At 43.2% G+C, this 15,145-nt stretch overlaps 1 protein-coding gene across 1 annotated transcript in view; it reads left to right on the forward strand.

Annotated features, from left to right (window-relative positions):
- gucy2g (guanylate cyclase 2g) overlaps positions 1-414 on the forward strand; it is a 69,373-nt gene extending 68,959 nt beyond the window's left edge. The window contains exons 26-27 of the mRNA XM_072557024.1: positions 125-232; positions 355-414. Coding sequence (XP_072413125.1) covers positions 125-232; positions 355-414 — 168 coding nt within the window. The remainder of the gene's footprint in view (positions 1-124; positions 233-354) is intronic.
- Positions 415-15,145: the final 14,731 nt, after the last annotated feature.

The following is a 15,145-nucleotide window of genomic DNA, read 5'->3' on the forward strand; positions in this document are numbered from 1 at the left end:
TCACACTTACTGTTTGGCACACCGAACCTTTGGTATAAGAAAATGTAATTTACTTTAGAAATAAAACAATTGAATATTTCAATATGTACCATCAAAATTATGACCCGCTTGTATTTTTCATAAGGGAAAAGGTATTCAAGCAACATATTGGCTAAGAAACAAAGAAGGATTCAACAAGCCTTTACCAACATTAAATTTCAACATGGGAGAAGATTTTAAGGACACAATGGAGGTAGGAATGGGTTATCTGGATGTAAAGTATGTCTAAAAAGGTACCAAAAAGCTGCTAAATATTTCTAGTGTGACAGTACTGTGCCTTTAAGAGGGATTTATTCTGTGCTGTTTCTCTTGCAGAGTGATGTTGACAGTGGTGATGGAATGTCTGCTTCTGAAGCAATGGGTAAACAGCTATGAGCTCCCTAAGTGTTTCTTTGTATTTAGACAAAAGACTCAGGAGTCGGTGGACTCAGGCTCGTACAGTTTTAGTTTTGCTTTCGGTTAGGTTGAGAGCTGACTGTTGAAGCTGATAGATGCAGCTCTCCCTCTGTACTGCAACAAAAAGCTTGAGTTCTCTCTCTGCTGTTTAGTTGTTTCTTTAGTGTTCCTTTCTCCTTGACTGGCAGATAGCATAAGAGAAACATCTGTCTTGCTAAATTTGTCTTCGCCAAGGATATGTTTATGGGTGCTGCCATATTGGAACAGTTGATGATTGATAGTTAAGTCATATATACTATTTTGTTAAGTATTTCAATAGAGGTAATGTTATGCCAGAGTGTGGTGCTGGAAAGGCACAGCAGGTCAGGCAGCATCCAAGGAGCAGGAGAATTGATGTTTTGGGCATAAGCCCTTCATTCCTGATGAAGGACTAATGCCCGAAAAGTCGATTTTTCTGTTCCTCGGATGCTGCCTGTCCTGCTGTGCTTTTCCAGCACCACACTCTCGACTCTGATCTCCAGCATCTGCAGTCCTCACTTTCCCTAGTATAAAGTGATGCCACTTTTTTCTTGTTTGTGTTTTAACTGTGTTATAAGAATAAAGTGTGTTTTGCTTAAAGCCTAGCAGTGATATAATCGAATCACATCAGGAACACAACTCCTTAAACGTGCCTTTAAGTAAGATATAAGTTAAGGTATAGACTTTCTCCTTGATATATTTTGAGCGGGTTTGTCTGGTTCATAACACTAGACCAAAACAATGTACGGGAGAGAATTCCCTCTTAAGCAGCAGTAGAACATTTATTCTAAAAGAAAGGATAATTTTTCTAACACAATCTCCAAATGTCCTAAAGCATTTTTTGCAGCCAATGAACTACTGCAATAATATAATGTAGAAAATAAAATGCCATGAACTTTTGTGTGAGCAACTGGGTTGCTATATTGATAGGCAACCAACATGAGTTTAAAAGTCACTTGGGCATTCACACCTCAGCTTATTAGCATTCACAACAGACTCATTGCAGCCAGCTTAATATCAAGTCATCTTAAAACTGCTTCATAAATTATCTGGAGCATTCATCAGTGTTGTTTAATTGATCCTAAATGGAAGATTTCCCTTTATCCAAATAGTACATAATGAATGTGCTTTAGCTATTTTAATCTTCTTGGCAGATAAAGGAAGGCTCCTTCAAGAAAACACATTTCCCCATCTCTTCCACATCGTTCTTAAACGACTCAATTCCTTTACCTGTTCCTTTCTTCCTTTTTTCCTATCTCTCATTCATTCCCCACCAATCCCAACTACAACCATCCCTTTATCCACATAACTGTCCAGCAGCAACCACATAGCCTGCAGCCTACAACTTAAACTTTGAAATAATCTAGTTCCATGTTCCATTCCCAATTTTCAAGGTGTCTTCATCACACCAGAAATATTCAAACAAGCCAATTTTGTGTTGTCAGCTGAGTCATCTTCTTTGTGTACACATGCCCAGAACACTTGAACAACATTGGCACAGGCTGCACTGCCCAGGTTCTGTAATACTGACCCCATTGTTGGGAACAATAACAGACAAAGGAACCATCTCTCAACATCCAGTCTTGTATAGTTTGCAATTGAGACCACCAAGTCCTCTTTAGCATTCTGTCCTTTTCTGGTATCAAACATGCATTACCTCTTTGCACAAAGAACAGATCAAATGCTCATATCCCTAACACCAGTCAATTCTCTTGTGCGGGAAACATCCAGATCATACTTCTTCAGGTGCAAGCTTCTTTTTGAATCACCTAACTATCACCAAACTTCAGCTTTTTCTTGCCTTTCAACGCCCTTTGTCTGATGGCTTCTTCTCACAAATCCTGAAATAATTTTCTGTCTATGGCATTTTAACCCATTTAGTGTCATTGAGGATGTTTGTCTTGCTTCTCAAAATGAGACTTCCTTCCCTCATTATCACCCCCTCTTATGGCCCAACCGAGACATTGCAAGCACAACTTGATTTGTCCAGCTTAGAAGCCTCTCACTGCAGTCATTCAGAATAGTGGTTTACTATGGAGGTTGGCTTTGCTATATTTCAGCAGCTGAAAGTCCTGCTTTTCCTCAGCCTTCTAGCTTGTATGATTTATATCTGAACAGTGTGACAGTGATGTTATATAACACACAATATATCAATGAATCATTATTTGCTCCTATTCCATACTAATTTGGTAATATTGAAATTCTAACCTACTGTGACCATGTTTCAAATTTTACCATTCCATGTAGATGTATGAGAAGGATGATGCAGAATGAGCAACATTTGTCCCAATGCCATTAGCAGGGAATTCTACATCAGATCCTCCAGAAGATAAATGTACAAGGCCTCTTGGATGCAGTCTTGAGAAAAATACTGTGGAAAACAAAACCTTCTGATTAGCACAAGCCCTCTCAAAGATGCAAAGAACACAAATATGTTAAAAACAGATGATCAGAATTCTAAGAAGTCAATTTTAGAGTACTTCACACTTAATTTATTGATAACGGTGCAATAATTATTATCTCAAAGAGTAAAGGCTTAGAAAAATATATTTACCAGAAATTTATAATAATAAGCATTATGTTGTTTTGATCCCAGACCAGGCCATCAAAGTTATGTTCTGATTGGGCTAGGGAACAGTACCCTTTTTTTACAATGTGGAGATGCCAATGTTGGACTGAGATGGAAAAGGTCAGAAGTCACATGACATGAGGTTATGTCCAACAGGTTTATTTGAAATCACAAGCTTTCAGAGCGCTACTCCAGACTTCATCTAATGAAGGAGCAGCACTCCAAAAGCTTGTGATTTAAAATAAACCTGTTGGACGATAACCTGGTGTCACGTGACTTCTGACCTTTTTTTAAGGAGACAAAGTGAGATTCCAGTCACCCACTGAGAGAATAAATCCCTGAAATTTTCTGGTTTTGGAAAATAAAACTTATTATACACGGTTAGAAAAATGAAACAATTTACAATATGAATACAATTTATATTGTCTTCTTGAATTAAAACAAAAGATAAATATTGGTAACAGACAAACAGTGATCAAACATCGCCTCAAAACACATTAAATAGCAAACCTGTAAGTTACTTTTAAACCTGTAAGAAACTTTTCAATTGCTGTATTTTGCCAGGAAAGAAGCTGAAACTTTGTTTTGTTATTTTCATAAAAATGATAAAGGACTTAAAGCTTACTGGCCTTGAACTTTAAGTGGAAAGAAGCTAAATCTACCTTCTGGTTATTTAAACTGGAGATCTGTACTCACGTAAATATTGTGGTTGGTCATCTGATTGCTGTACAATCTAGTGCTGTCGCACCTTCAGTCTTGACAATAACAGGGTATTATATTATTGAGCAGTTATTTTCATAGAATTCCTATAGTACTGAAAGAGACCATTTGACCCATCAAGTCCGCACCAATCCAATGAAGAGCATCCCACCCAGATCCAGCCCCAAACCTTATTCTTATAATGCTGCATTTACCATGGCTAATCGATTTAGCTTACACCTCATGGGGCAATTTTTAGCATAGCCAATGCTCCTAACTTGCAAATCTTTGGACTATGGGAGAAAACCAGAGCAAGCTCAACACAGACAGTTACCCAAGGCTAGGATTGAACTCAGAACACTAGCACTGTGACGCAATAGTGCTAACCAATAAACCACCATGCAACCCTAGTGTTTAGCACACTGATATAACCATGATGTGCTGTCGCATGATACACTAATGATCTGTGGTAGCGAGTTTGTTTAAGGACATGGTTGAAGACCTTCAGGGCAGAGGAAATGACCTGGGAGTTGCAGTGGGAGAGGGACTCCCTGAGATTCTTGTAGAGAGAGGAGGAAAACTTCTTCAAGGCAGGCATCCTTGCAAGAGGATTCGCAGTAGGGTCAAAATCAACGAGGTAAAAACAATGACTGCAGATGCTGGAAACCAGATTCTGGATTAGTGGTGCTGGAAGAGCACAGCAGTTTAGGCAGCATCCAAGTAGCTTCGAAATCGACGTTTCGGGCAAAAGCCCTTCATCAGGAATAAAGCTTTATTCCTGATGAAGGGCTTTTGCCCGAAACGTCGATTTTGAAGCTACTTGGATGCTGCCTGAACTGCTGTGCTTTTCCAGCACCACTAATCCAGAATCTGGTTTCCAGCATCTGCAGTCATTGTTTTTACCACACTAATGATCTGTCACTATCATACTGTGACACTTATGTTAGCCCCCAGAAAATAAATGTGATGTGGATCTCACAGTATTGAAGAATTCAATGAACGTTTATTATAGCACCTGGTATTTACAGTGTGCTTCACTCAGAAGGTCATGCTCCAAAAGAACAGAGCTCAGTAAGATGGTGACTGGAAGATTTATGTCATAAATTCACATGCCATAATAAGGTGATGAAAACATGAGTATGTCCCTTTAAGGTATATCATATATCAGTTGTAAGACATAATACAAACAGAGCATAAAAGTGATCAGTCAGAGAGATTTGGAACAGAAGGGTAAACAAGAGTCTCAGATGAAATACAACTTATGGATCAGGACAGATTGAAGGTCATCCTAGAGGACTTTATAATGGACTGGAACTGACACAGACAGGAATGAAGGTTTTTAAAGTTGACTGGCTAGGATAGAAGCAGCCAGCCTTTAGGATGAAGAAGGTTTAGGGTTGAAAGTTCATTTTAGGATCTCCTAGAATACTGAGGGTTGAGAATAGTTTGGTTCACCCTGAGATAGTGGCTGAGAGGACAAGAAAAAGGTTTTTGTCTTCTTAATGCTATACTGGGAAAAAAATCTCCCATAAAACTGGATGAAAATGCACCCACATGCTGTTAAATGAAGAGTCATCTACACTGAAACATTAGTTTGCTCTATCTCCATGGATGCTGTCTGACCTGCACTGATCTCCAGCGTTTGTAGTTTTCTGTTAAATCACTTGTCTAACAATGCAGGACCACACAGAAGTGTCACCTCAGATTACACACTCAAACCCTTGTGTGTGTTTGAACTTTTTGTTGAAGAGGCAAAAGATTATAGATAAATGGAAACTACTGATTGTAACAGCTGCCTTATGTGTTTATTAGAGATAGGCACTCACTGTCATTTACATGAACTTGCATATATTCTACACTGTTACACTGATCATAGAACAGGGGAAGCAATATCAAAACGTGTTTGAAGTTCGTAATAGGTGATTGAGTTATTTGACAATTTTGCTTTATTTGTTGACAATTTGCACAATAAATTCCATGTAAATATACTAGTTCCTGCAAAATATCACTATATCTTCATTTGATAAATTCACTTACACCAAACAATGAAGTATTCAATACCTAACTAGGAGTCATGATTCTAAAATGTGTGCTCACTGATAACTCTATTTGTTCAATTAATGTTCCATTAGATCTAGTACATTCACTAATTAAATTTGATGATACTATGTGTTCTTTATACCGATATACGTTTAGTCACAATCCACAACTACTGTCTCTCAGGCGTTTTGTTAAAATAACAAAATCAGATTATTAAAAATGTTAATAGCCTGGTACAGTAATTAAGTGAACTTATCATGCCACAACAAGTGTCTCAGATTGACAGTCAAGCCAAACTTTAGACATTTCATTGAGTCTTGGAATTAGGAAAAACTGGAGCTGCAGCCCGATTTCTTCAACTCTAGAGGATATTGCACTGCCACCTATTGGGCATCGACATGAAAAAAACAAGTTTAGTACTTCAGCATGATTTTGTGGTTAAATCTTTTTTCTAAAAGGCCTCCATTTCTGTATGTAGAGATCAATCAACTTCAGGACCATCCAAAACAGCAGTCTAAACAAAAGCAGAACTCACTGGGAAAGCTCAGCAGGTCTAGCAACATCTGTGGGGAGAAATCAGAGTAAACACTTCATGTCCAGTGACCCTCCCTCAGAACTGATGGCACCTAGGAAAATGTCGGTTTCTATGCAGAAGATAGGGTGGGGAGAGGGGGTAAGGAGTAAATGATAGGTGGGGATAGAATCCAAAGACAGAGAAGACAGTTGGACAGACAAAGGGGTAAATAATGATCTGTCTGGGAAGGTGAATAGCTGTTAATGGAGACTGTAAGTGGCTAACAATACGTAGGGTGTAATGGCAGACTGAGAGGTCACAAGGCCTGGTGTGTGGGTTTTGGTGGGGGAGGGGTGGTGCTAGGACATGGGGGGAGTTCAGAGTTCAGGCCCTAAAATTATTGAACTCGATCTTGAGTCCGGAGGGCTGCAGAGTCCTCAAGTGGAAAATGAGGTGCTACACTTCCAGCTTGCACTGAGCTTCGCTGGAACACAAAAGCAAGCCTGAGACAGAGATGTTGGCCAGAGAACAGGGTCATGTGTTAAAGTGACAGGCAACTGGAAGCTCAGGGTCTTTGTTGCAGGCAGAATGTAAATGAAGCGGTCACCCAGTCTGAGTTTCATTTCCCCATTGTAGCGGAGACTGCATTGTGAGCAGTGGATGCAGAAGACGAGATTGTCTGAAGTTCAGGTGAAGTGCTGCTTCATCAGGAAGGTATGTTGGGCCCTTGGATTCTGGCGGTAAATGGGCAGGCGTTACACCTTCGGCAGTTGCAGGCGAAGGTGCTGTGGGGCTGTAGGGGTGTGTTGGGAGTGAAGAAAAAATGGACAAGAGCATCCTGGAGAGAACAGTCCCTGCGGAAGACAGCTAAGGGAGGGGAGGGGAATATGTGTCTGGAGGTAATATCTCACTATGGGCGGAAGGGTGGAAATGGCGCCTGATGATCTTCTGGATGTGGATGCTGTTGGGATGTTAGGTAAGGACAAGGGCAACCCTATTACTGTTGCAGGAGGGAAGAAAGGAGGTGGGGGGGAAGTGCAGGAGATGGATCACATCCAGTTGAGGGCCCTGTCAACAATGGTCTTGGAGAATTCTCGTTAAGGAAGAAGGTGGACATTTTGGAGGCTCCCTTGTTGAAGTTGGCCTCACCAGCACGTATGTGACAGAATGAAAGAACTGGGAGAATGGAATGGAGTCTTTACAAGAAGTAGAGTGCAAGGCTGTATATTCCAGGTAGCTGTGGGAGTCAGTGGGTTTACAGTGGTTATTAGTGGCCATTCTATCCCCAAAAATGGAAATAGAGATGTCAAGGAAGGGAAGGGAAGAGTCAGAGATATACCAGGTGAAAGTAAGGGTTGGGTGGAAATTAGAAGCAAAATTGATGGACTTTACCAATTACAAACAAGAGAGGGAAGAGCACTGATGATATCATCGATATATCGGAGAAAGAGTTATGGGTGGGGGTCATCTGTTAGCAGTCCATTAAATTTCTATTCAATTATAAAGTGGAACTGGATTTAACTTTGTTCAGCTGGTGGTTTGTTCCCAGGGTTAAAAAATTTTGAATCAAAGTCCCAAGCCACCACAAGATCACAATCGAGACTGTTAGGTGAAGGAATAAGAGCACGTTGAAAGAGATGCTAAACTAAGGCCCACTCTCTCAATTCATGTGGACGTTGAAGATTGTATAATGGTCTTTAAGGAAATGCGGGGAATTGTCCCACTGTCTGATCAAAGTTTGATCTGGTCTGGGCTCCCACACCATCACCAGCTGAACATTATAAGTAATCACTTGGTTCCTTACTATTTGTGGAATCATGTTATATACAAATTAACAGTCACAAATCAGTTGTGAACACAGGTCAAAAAATGCTACAGAACTTTTCTTAGAAATGTGCTGATGAATAACATGAATTCAATCTTTTTTAACTTTGAAATATTTAAAACTGTTTGGGAGTGGAGATCCAAGATGGCAGCGAACTGTTAAGACTGCTCTGCTAGGGCTCCACATCAAAACCCAAGTAAGGTGGGTTTTCATCCCCCCTCTCCCCCCAACTAAGAAAAGTCTGTTAAAATAGCATAAAAAGTGTCTAGAACATTTTAAACTCAGAAGATGAAGTCTAATAAAGGAAAGGTAGCCAAAGGATTGCAACCAGCAGGTCATTCCCCTAGAGTGTGGGAGGCACTCGTGGCCCCGGCCCAGACTCCCATGGCAGCGCCTTTGAACCTGTGGGACCAACAGAATCGAACAACCTCTGAGAGAGAATCAACTCGGTGCTGGAACTGATCTCTGCCATGCTAAAAAAGCATGAACAGCAGATCCAAGCGTTGGGTTGAGGCGGTCGAACAAAAGACTGTGGCATTGGAGACTGATGTGGAGAATTTGGAAATTGGATCCGAACACTGGAAGACCAGGTTCAGACTCTGTTGGATCAGGTCGACGACCTCGAAAATCAAGGTCAGAGGAAAAACCTACGAGTTGTCAGGCTCCCAGAGCGCGAGAAAGGTGAGAGCCTGTCCACTTCCTGTAACAGTGGCACCTGCAGCTCCTGTGGCTGGAGGTTGAGTCGGGCTGGGTATATGTGGAGCAGGCTCACCGGATTGCGATGCGCAGGTCTGGGTCAGATCAGCACCCCAGCCTGGTCCTAATGCAACTCCAGGGCTATAAAGAGAAGCAGCTGATAATGGAAGCTTCCGGAAGCTGATAATGGAAGCTGGGAAGAGATTCACAGGCCCTGGTGCACAAAGGGTCGAAAATTTTGTTTTTTCAGGTCTTTTCTGGAGCCATAATCAAGAAGTAGAAATCCTTCGATGAGATCAAGAAGAAATTGAGAGATTTGAATATCCAAAGTTCTTTGAGGTACTCGACAGTACTGCATTTTAATCATGGAGGGTCTATTTATAACTTTTTGAACTCGTTAAAATAAGTGATCCGGGTTGGGTGGAACAAAATTGAAAAGTGTGGTGCTGGAAAAACACAGCAAGCCAGGCAGCATCCGAGGAGCAGGAGAATTGACGTTTCAGGCATAAGCCCTTCTTCAGGAAAGAGGCTGGTGTGCCAGGCGGGCTGAGATAAAAGGTAGGGGGGAGGGAATTTGGGGGAGGGGCGCTAGGAATATGATAGGTGGAAGGAGGTGAGGGTGAGGGTGATAGGCCAGAGAGGGGGGTGGGGGTGGAGAGGTCAGGAAGAAGATTGTAGGTCAAGAGCACGGTGCAGAATCCGGGGGTTGGGACTGAGATAAGGTGGATGGACGGGAAATGAGGAAGCTGGAGAAATCTACATTCATCTCATGTGGTTGGAGGGCTCCTAGGCGGAAGATGAGGCGCTCTTCCACCAGGCGTCGTGTGGCCAGGGTCTGGCGATGGAGGAGACCAAGGACCTGCATGTCCTTGGCAGAGTGGGAGGGGGAGTTAAAGTGTTCAGCCACGGGGCGGTTGGGTTGGTTGGTGCGGGTGTCCCAGAGGTGTTCCCTGAAACGTTCCGCAAGTAGGCGGCCTGTCTCCCCAATGTAAAGGAGACAACATCAGGTGCAGCAGATACAGTAAATGATGTGTATGGAGGTGCAGGTGAATTTGCAATAGATATGGAAGGATCCATTGGGGCCTTGGAGGGATGTGTGGGCGCAAGTTTTGCACTTCTTGCGGTTGCAGGGGAAGGTGCCGGGAGTGGAGGTTGGGTTGGTGGGGGTGTGGACCTGACGAGGGAGTCGCGGAGGGAGTGGTCTCTCCAGAACACTGATAGGAGTGGGAAATATATCCCTGGTGGTGGAGTCTGTTTGGAGATGGTGGAAATGACAGAGGATGATACGATGTATCTGGAGGTTGGTGGGATAGAAGGTGAGGACCAGTGGGGTTCTGTCCTGGTGGCGATTGGAGGGGCAGGGTTCAAGGGTGGAGGTGCGAGAAGTGGAGGAGATGCGGTAGAGAGCATCGTCGACCACATTGGAGGGGAAATTGCGGTCTTTGAAGAAGGAGGCCATTTGGATTGTTCGGTAGTGGAATTGGTCCTCTTGGGAGCAGATGCGGCGGAGGCGAAGGAATTGGGAATATGGGATGGCAATTTTCAACACTTTTCAACTCTAGGCTCTAGCATCTGCAGTCCTCACTTTCTCCTGGGTGGAACAGAAACAAAGACAATTATGACAATGGTGAGGATTTTTTTATGGCAGACAAATGAGGTTGACATATGGAGGGGACAGGGTGAGTGCATACTGTTAACTCCCATGTGTGTAAATAACAGTTTGTTTTTGTCTTGGTGTTGCTTGGGTCTGTGGTGCAGCCCTAGCTGGAAGGATTGTAAGGTTGTAAGGTTTAGGACAAATGCCCCCTATGGGTGAGGGTGGAAATCTCCAGCGGTTTGTTGTTAAAATGTTTGTTTGGTTAAGTGTAGTGGTTGGTTGTTTAATTCTAGTAACATTTGTAGGAATAGTTTTTCGGTCTTATAAATTCTGTGGTTTTTCCACTTGGTGCACCATGAATAAGCTTCTTCTTCTCGGGGGCTGCGGGCTGCTGTGGGCAGTCATGGCTAGTGGTTCGTTTGGATGGTGCACCTGGAGCATAAAAGGGTGCCACGCTGTGATTAAAAGAAAGAGGATGCTCTTAAACCTTAGAAAGGAAAGGGTTGACATCGCTCTGCTGCAGGAAGCTGAAATTGGCTTGTCGCAAAGATGTTACTACAGTTGTTATGGGGGATTTTAACATGCAGGTAGACTGGGAGAATCAGGATGGTATCGGGCCTCAAGAAAGAGACTTTGTGGAGTGCCTCAGAGATGGATTTTTAGATCAGCTGGTGCTGGAGCCGACCAGGGATAAGGCGATTCTGGATCTGGTATTGTGTAACGAACCTGAATTGGTCAGTGACCTCGAAGTGAAGGAGCCATTGGGAAGTAGTGACCATAATACAATAAGCTTCAATCTGCAATTTGAGAGGGAGTGGGTACAATCGGAAGTGACAATATTTCAGTTGAATAAAGGGAAATATGGAGCTATGAGGGAGCAACTGGCCAAAGTTCAATGGTGCAATACCTTAACAGGGAAGACCGTGGAGGAACAATGGCGGATATTTCTGTGTATAATGCAGAAGTTGCAGGATCAGTTCATTCCTAAAAGGAAGAAAGATCCCAGGAGGAGACATGGGCGGGCGTGGCTGATGAGGGAAGTAAAGAAACATATAAAGTTAAAAGAGAAAAAGTATAACTTAGCGAAGATAAGTGGGAAAACTGAGGACTGGGAAGCTTTTAAAGAATAACAGAGGATTAGTAAGAAGGAAATGCACAGAGAAAAAATGAGGTACGAAGGTAAACTGGCCAAGAATATAAAGGAGGATAGTAAAAGCTTTTTTAGGTATGTCCAAGGCAAAAAAATGGTTAGGACAAAAATTGGGCCCTTGAAGACAGAAACAGGGGAATATATTACTGGGAACAAAGAAATGGCAGAGGAATTAAATGGGTACTTCAGATCTGTGTTCACTGGGGAAGACACAAGCAATCTCCCTGAGGTAACAGTGGCTGAAGGACCTGAACTTAAGGGAATTTATATTTGCCAGGATTTGGTGTTGGAGAGACTGTTAGGTCTGAAGGTTGATAAGTCTCCGGGACCTGATGGCCTGCATCCCAGGGTACTGAAGGAGGTGGCTCGGGAAATCGTGGATGCGCTGGTGATTATTTTCCAGAGTTCAATAGAATCGGGGTCGGTTCCTGAGGATTGGAGGGCGGCGAATGTTGTGCCACTTTTTAAGAAGGGTGGGCGGGAGAAAGCAGGAAATTATAGACCAGTTAGTCTGACCTCAGTGGTGGGAAAGATGCTGGAGTCTATTATAAAGGATGAAATTACGGCACATCTGGATAATAGTAACAGGATAGGACAGAGTCAGCATGGATTTATGAAGGGGAAATCATGCTTGACTAATCTTCTTGAATTTTTTGAGGATGTAACTCGGAAGATGGACGAGGGAGATCCAGTGGATGTAGTGTACCTGGACTTTCAGAAAGCTTTTGATAAAGTCCCACACAAGAGGTTAGTGAGTAAAATTAGGGCACACGGTATTGGGGGCAAAGTACTAGATTGGATAGAGAATTGGTTGGCTAATAGGAAACAAAGGGTCGTGATTAACGGCTCCATTTCGGAATGGCAGGCAGTGACCAGTGGGGTACCGCAGGGATCCGTGCTGGGACCGCAGCTTTTTACAATATATGTAAATGATATAGAAGATGGTATCAGCAATAACATTAGCAAATTTGCTGATGATACAAAGCTGGGTGGTAGGGTGAAATGTGATGAGGATGTTAGGAGATTACAGGGTGACCTGGACAAGTTGGGTGAGTGGGCAGATGCATGGCAGATGCAGTTTAATGTGGATAAATGTATGGTTATCCACTTTGGTGGCAAGAACAGGAAGGCAGATTACTACCTCAATGGTATCAAATTAGGTAAAGGGGCTGTTCAGAGAGATCTGGGTGTTCTTGTCCACCAGTCAATGAAGGCAAGCATGCAGGTACAGCAGGTCGTGAAGAAGGCTAATAGCATGCTGGCCTTCATAACAAGAGGGATTGAGTATAGAAGCAAAGAGGTGCTTCTGCAGCTGTACAGGGCCCTGGTGAGACCACACCTGGAGTACTGTGTACAGTTCTGGTCTCCAAATTTGAGGAAAGACATTCTGGCTATTGAGGGAGTGCAGCGTAGGTTCACGAGGTCAATTCCTGGAATGGCAGGATTGCCTTACACGGAAAGACTGAAGCGACTGGGCCTGTATACCCTTGAGTTTAGAAGACTGAGAGGGGATCTGATTGAAACGTATAGGATTATGAAAGGACTGGACACTCTGGCAGGAGGAAACATATTTCCGCTGATGGGGGAGTGCCGAACCAGAGGACGCAACTTAAAAATACGGGGTAGACCATTTAGGACAGAGATGAGGAGAAACTACTTCACCCAGAGAGTGGTGGCTGTGTGGAATGCTCTGCCCCAGAGGGCAGTGGAGGCCCAGTCTCTGGATTCATTTAAGAAAGAATTGGATAGAGCTCTTAAAGATAGTGGAGTCAAGGGTTATGGAGATAAGGCTGGAACAGGATACTGATTGGGAATGATCAACCATGATCATATTGAATGGCGGTGCAGGCTCGAAGGGCTGAATGGCCTACTCCTGCATCTATTGTCTATTGTCTATTGTCTATTAACTGACAGGGAACATGTGAAGTTGCAGCAGGGAGGATTTGGTAGGATATCTTCTCCTCTTTCAACTCCAAAAGTAGAGGCGGGGCCATACCAATACAAAGGAACCTCCCATTCCAGATAGTAGAACAAATCAAGGATGAATTCGGTTCATCATTTTCAAGGCCTTAATGCACAGGGAAGAGTATTGCATCCTGAATGTCTATTATCCCCTGGTGCACCCCCTTAAATTCTTAATTGACTTAATTTCTAAATTAATGGCTCTTGGGATTCACCATATGATTATAGGAGGAGACTTTAACCGTCTCATGGACCCCAAGGGAGATAGGGTGCCAAGGGGTCTCTCGGGTATCTCCCTGCAATCTAAACAGCTAGAGGACTTGTGTGAGGAGTTGGCGTTGGTGGATATGTGGAGATATCTCCACCCTAATGGTAGGGATTCTATCTTTTACTCCAACCCACATAAATGGCACATGAGAACTGATATGTTCCTTGCTCCACCAGTCTGTTTGGATTTAGTGTTGTCCTGCAGGATAGGGAATATAGCTATCTCAGACCATGCGGCAATGTACTTCGATGTCAAGATTAAGGATAATGGAATAGACGCGTGACACTGGATCATGGACCTGTTCCTTTTGAAGGATAGTAAATTTATAGAGTACTTCAAAAAGGAGTTTGGGGCCTTCTGGGATATCAATTCGGTTACAGGCTACTAATCAGTCGGTGCTTTGGGAGACTGCTAAGGCATTCTGAAGGGGTTTGATTATCTCATATTCAGCAACCAGGAAAAGGCTGAGAGGGGAACAGCAACAGATGCTCGAGGCCTGGCTAAAAGCAGCCGAGTCGGCATACAACGACAGACCATCTGTGGTCAATCTGCAGAGGGTCACAGTTCTCTGGGCTGCTCTGAATTCAGTGCTTATGCAGACGGCAAAGAGAGAGGTCTCCTTTGCAAAGGACAAACAGGGATAAGCCAGGTAGATAGCTGGCTTATCTGGCTAAGAAGAAAAATGGTCCGCAGTCCATTGTGTCCATTGCAGAGAGAACTGGAACTATCACTCACGAGTCAAAAAAGGTTAATGTCATATTTCAGAAATTTTATGCAGAGTTATACTGGTCGGAGGGCTGTAAGGTTGGGGTAGCAAGAATAGAATCTTTTTTCAAGAACCTGGACCTCCCCGGCATAACTGCAGAGCAAGCCTCCCTTTTAAATGTGCCCTTAACAACACAGTAGGTGCAAGAGGCAATAAGACAGCTCCAAAGTGGCAAAGCACCTGGCCCAGATGGGTTTCCGAGTGAGTTATACAAGGAGTTCATAAACATGTTGGCTCAGCCAATCCTTGGAATGTATAATCACTCATATAACCAGGACTGCCTTCCACCCTCTCTTAGGGAGGCCAATATCTCCCTTATTTTAAAGAAAGGAAAAGACCCTGAGGACTGTGCCTCATATAGACCTCTCTTGTCGGTGAATATAGATTTTAAAAGCCTGTCAAAGATGCTGGACCTGAGATTGGAAAAGGTCCTACCCACTATTATAGAAGGAGACCAGATATGCTTCATTAAGGGCCGTAACTCTTCCAATCACATTAAGGAGGGTGCTCAATGAGCAAGTATGGCAGCAGAGGTTGATTCCGGGTTTGGTGGTCTCCTTGGACATGGAAAAGGCATTTGGTCAGGTAGAGTGGCTGTACCTTTTT

This window comes from Chiloscyllium punctatum, chromosome 38 (assembly GCF_047496795.1).
Source record: "Chiloscyllium punctatum isolate Juve2018m chromosome 38, sChiPun1.3, whole genome shotgun sequence".
Taxonomy (NCBI): domain Eukaryota; kingdom Metazoa; phylum Chordata; class Chondrichthyes; order Orectolobiformes; family Hemiscylliidae; genus Chiloscyllium; species Chiloscyllium punctatum.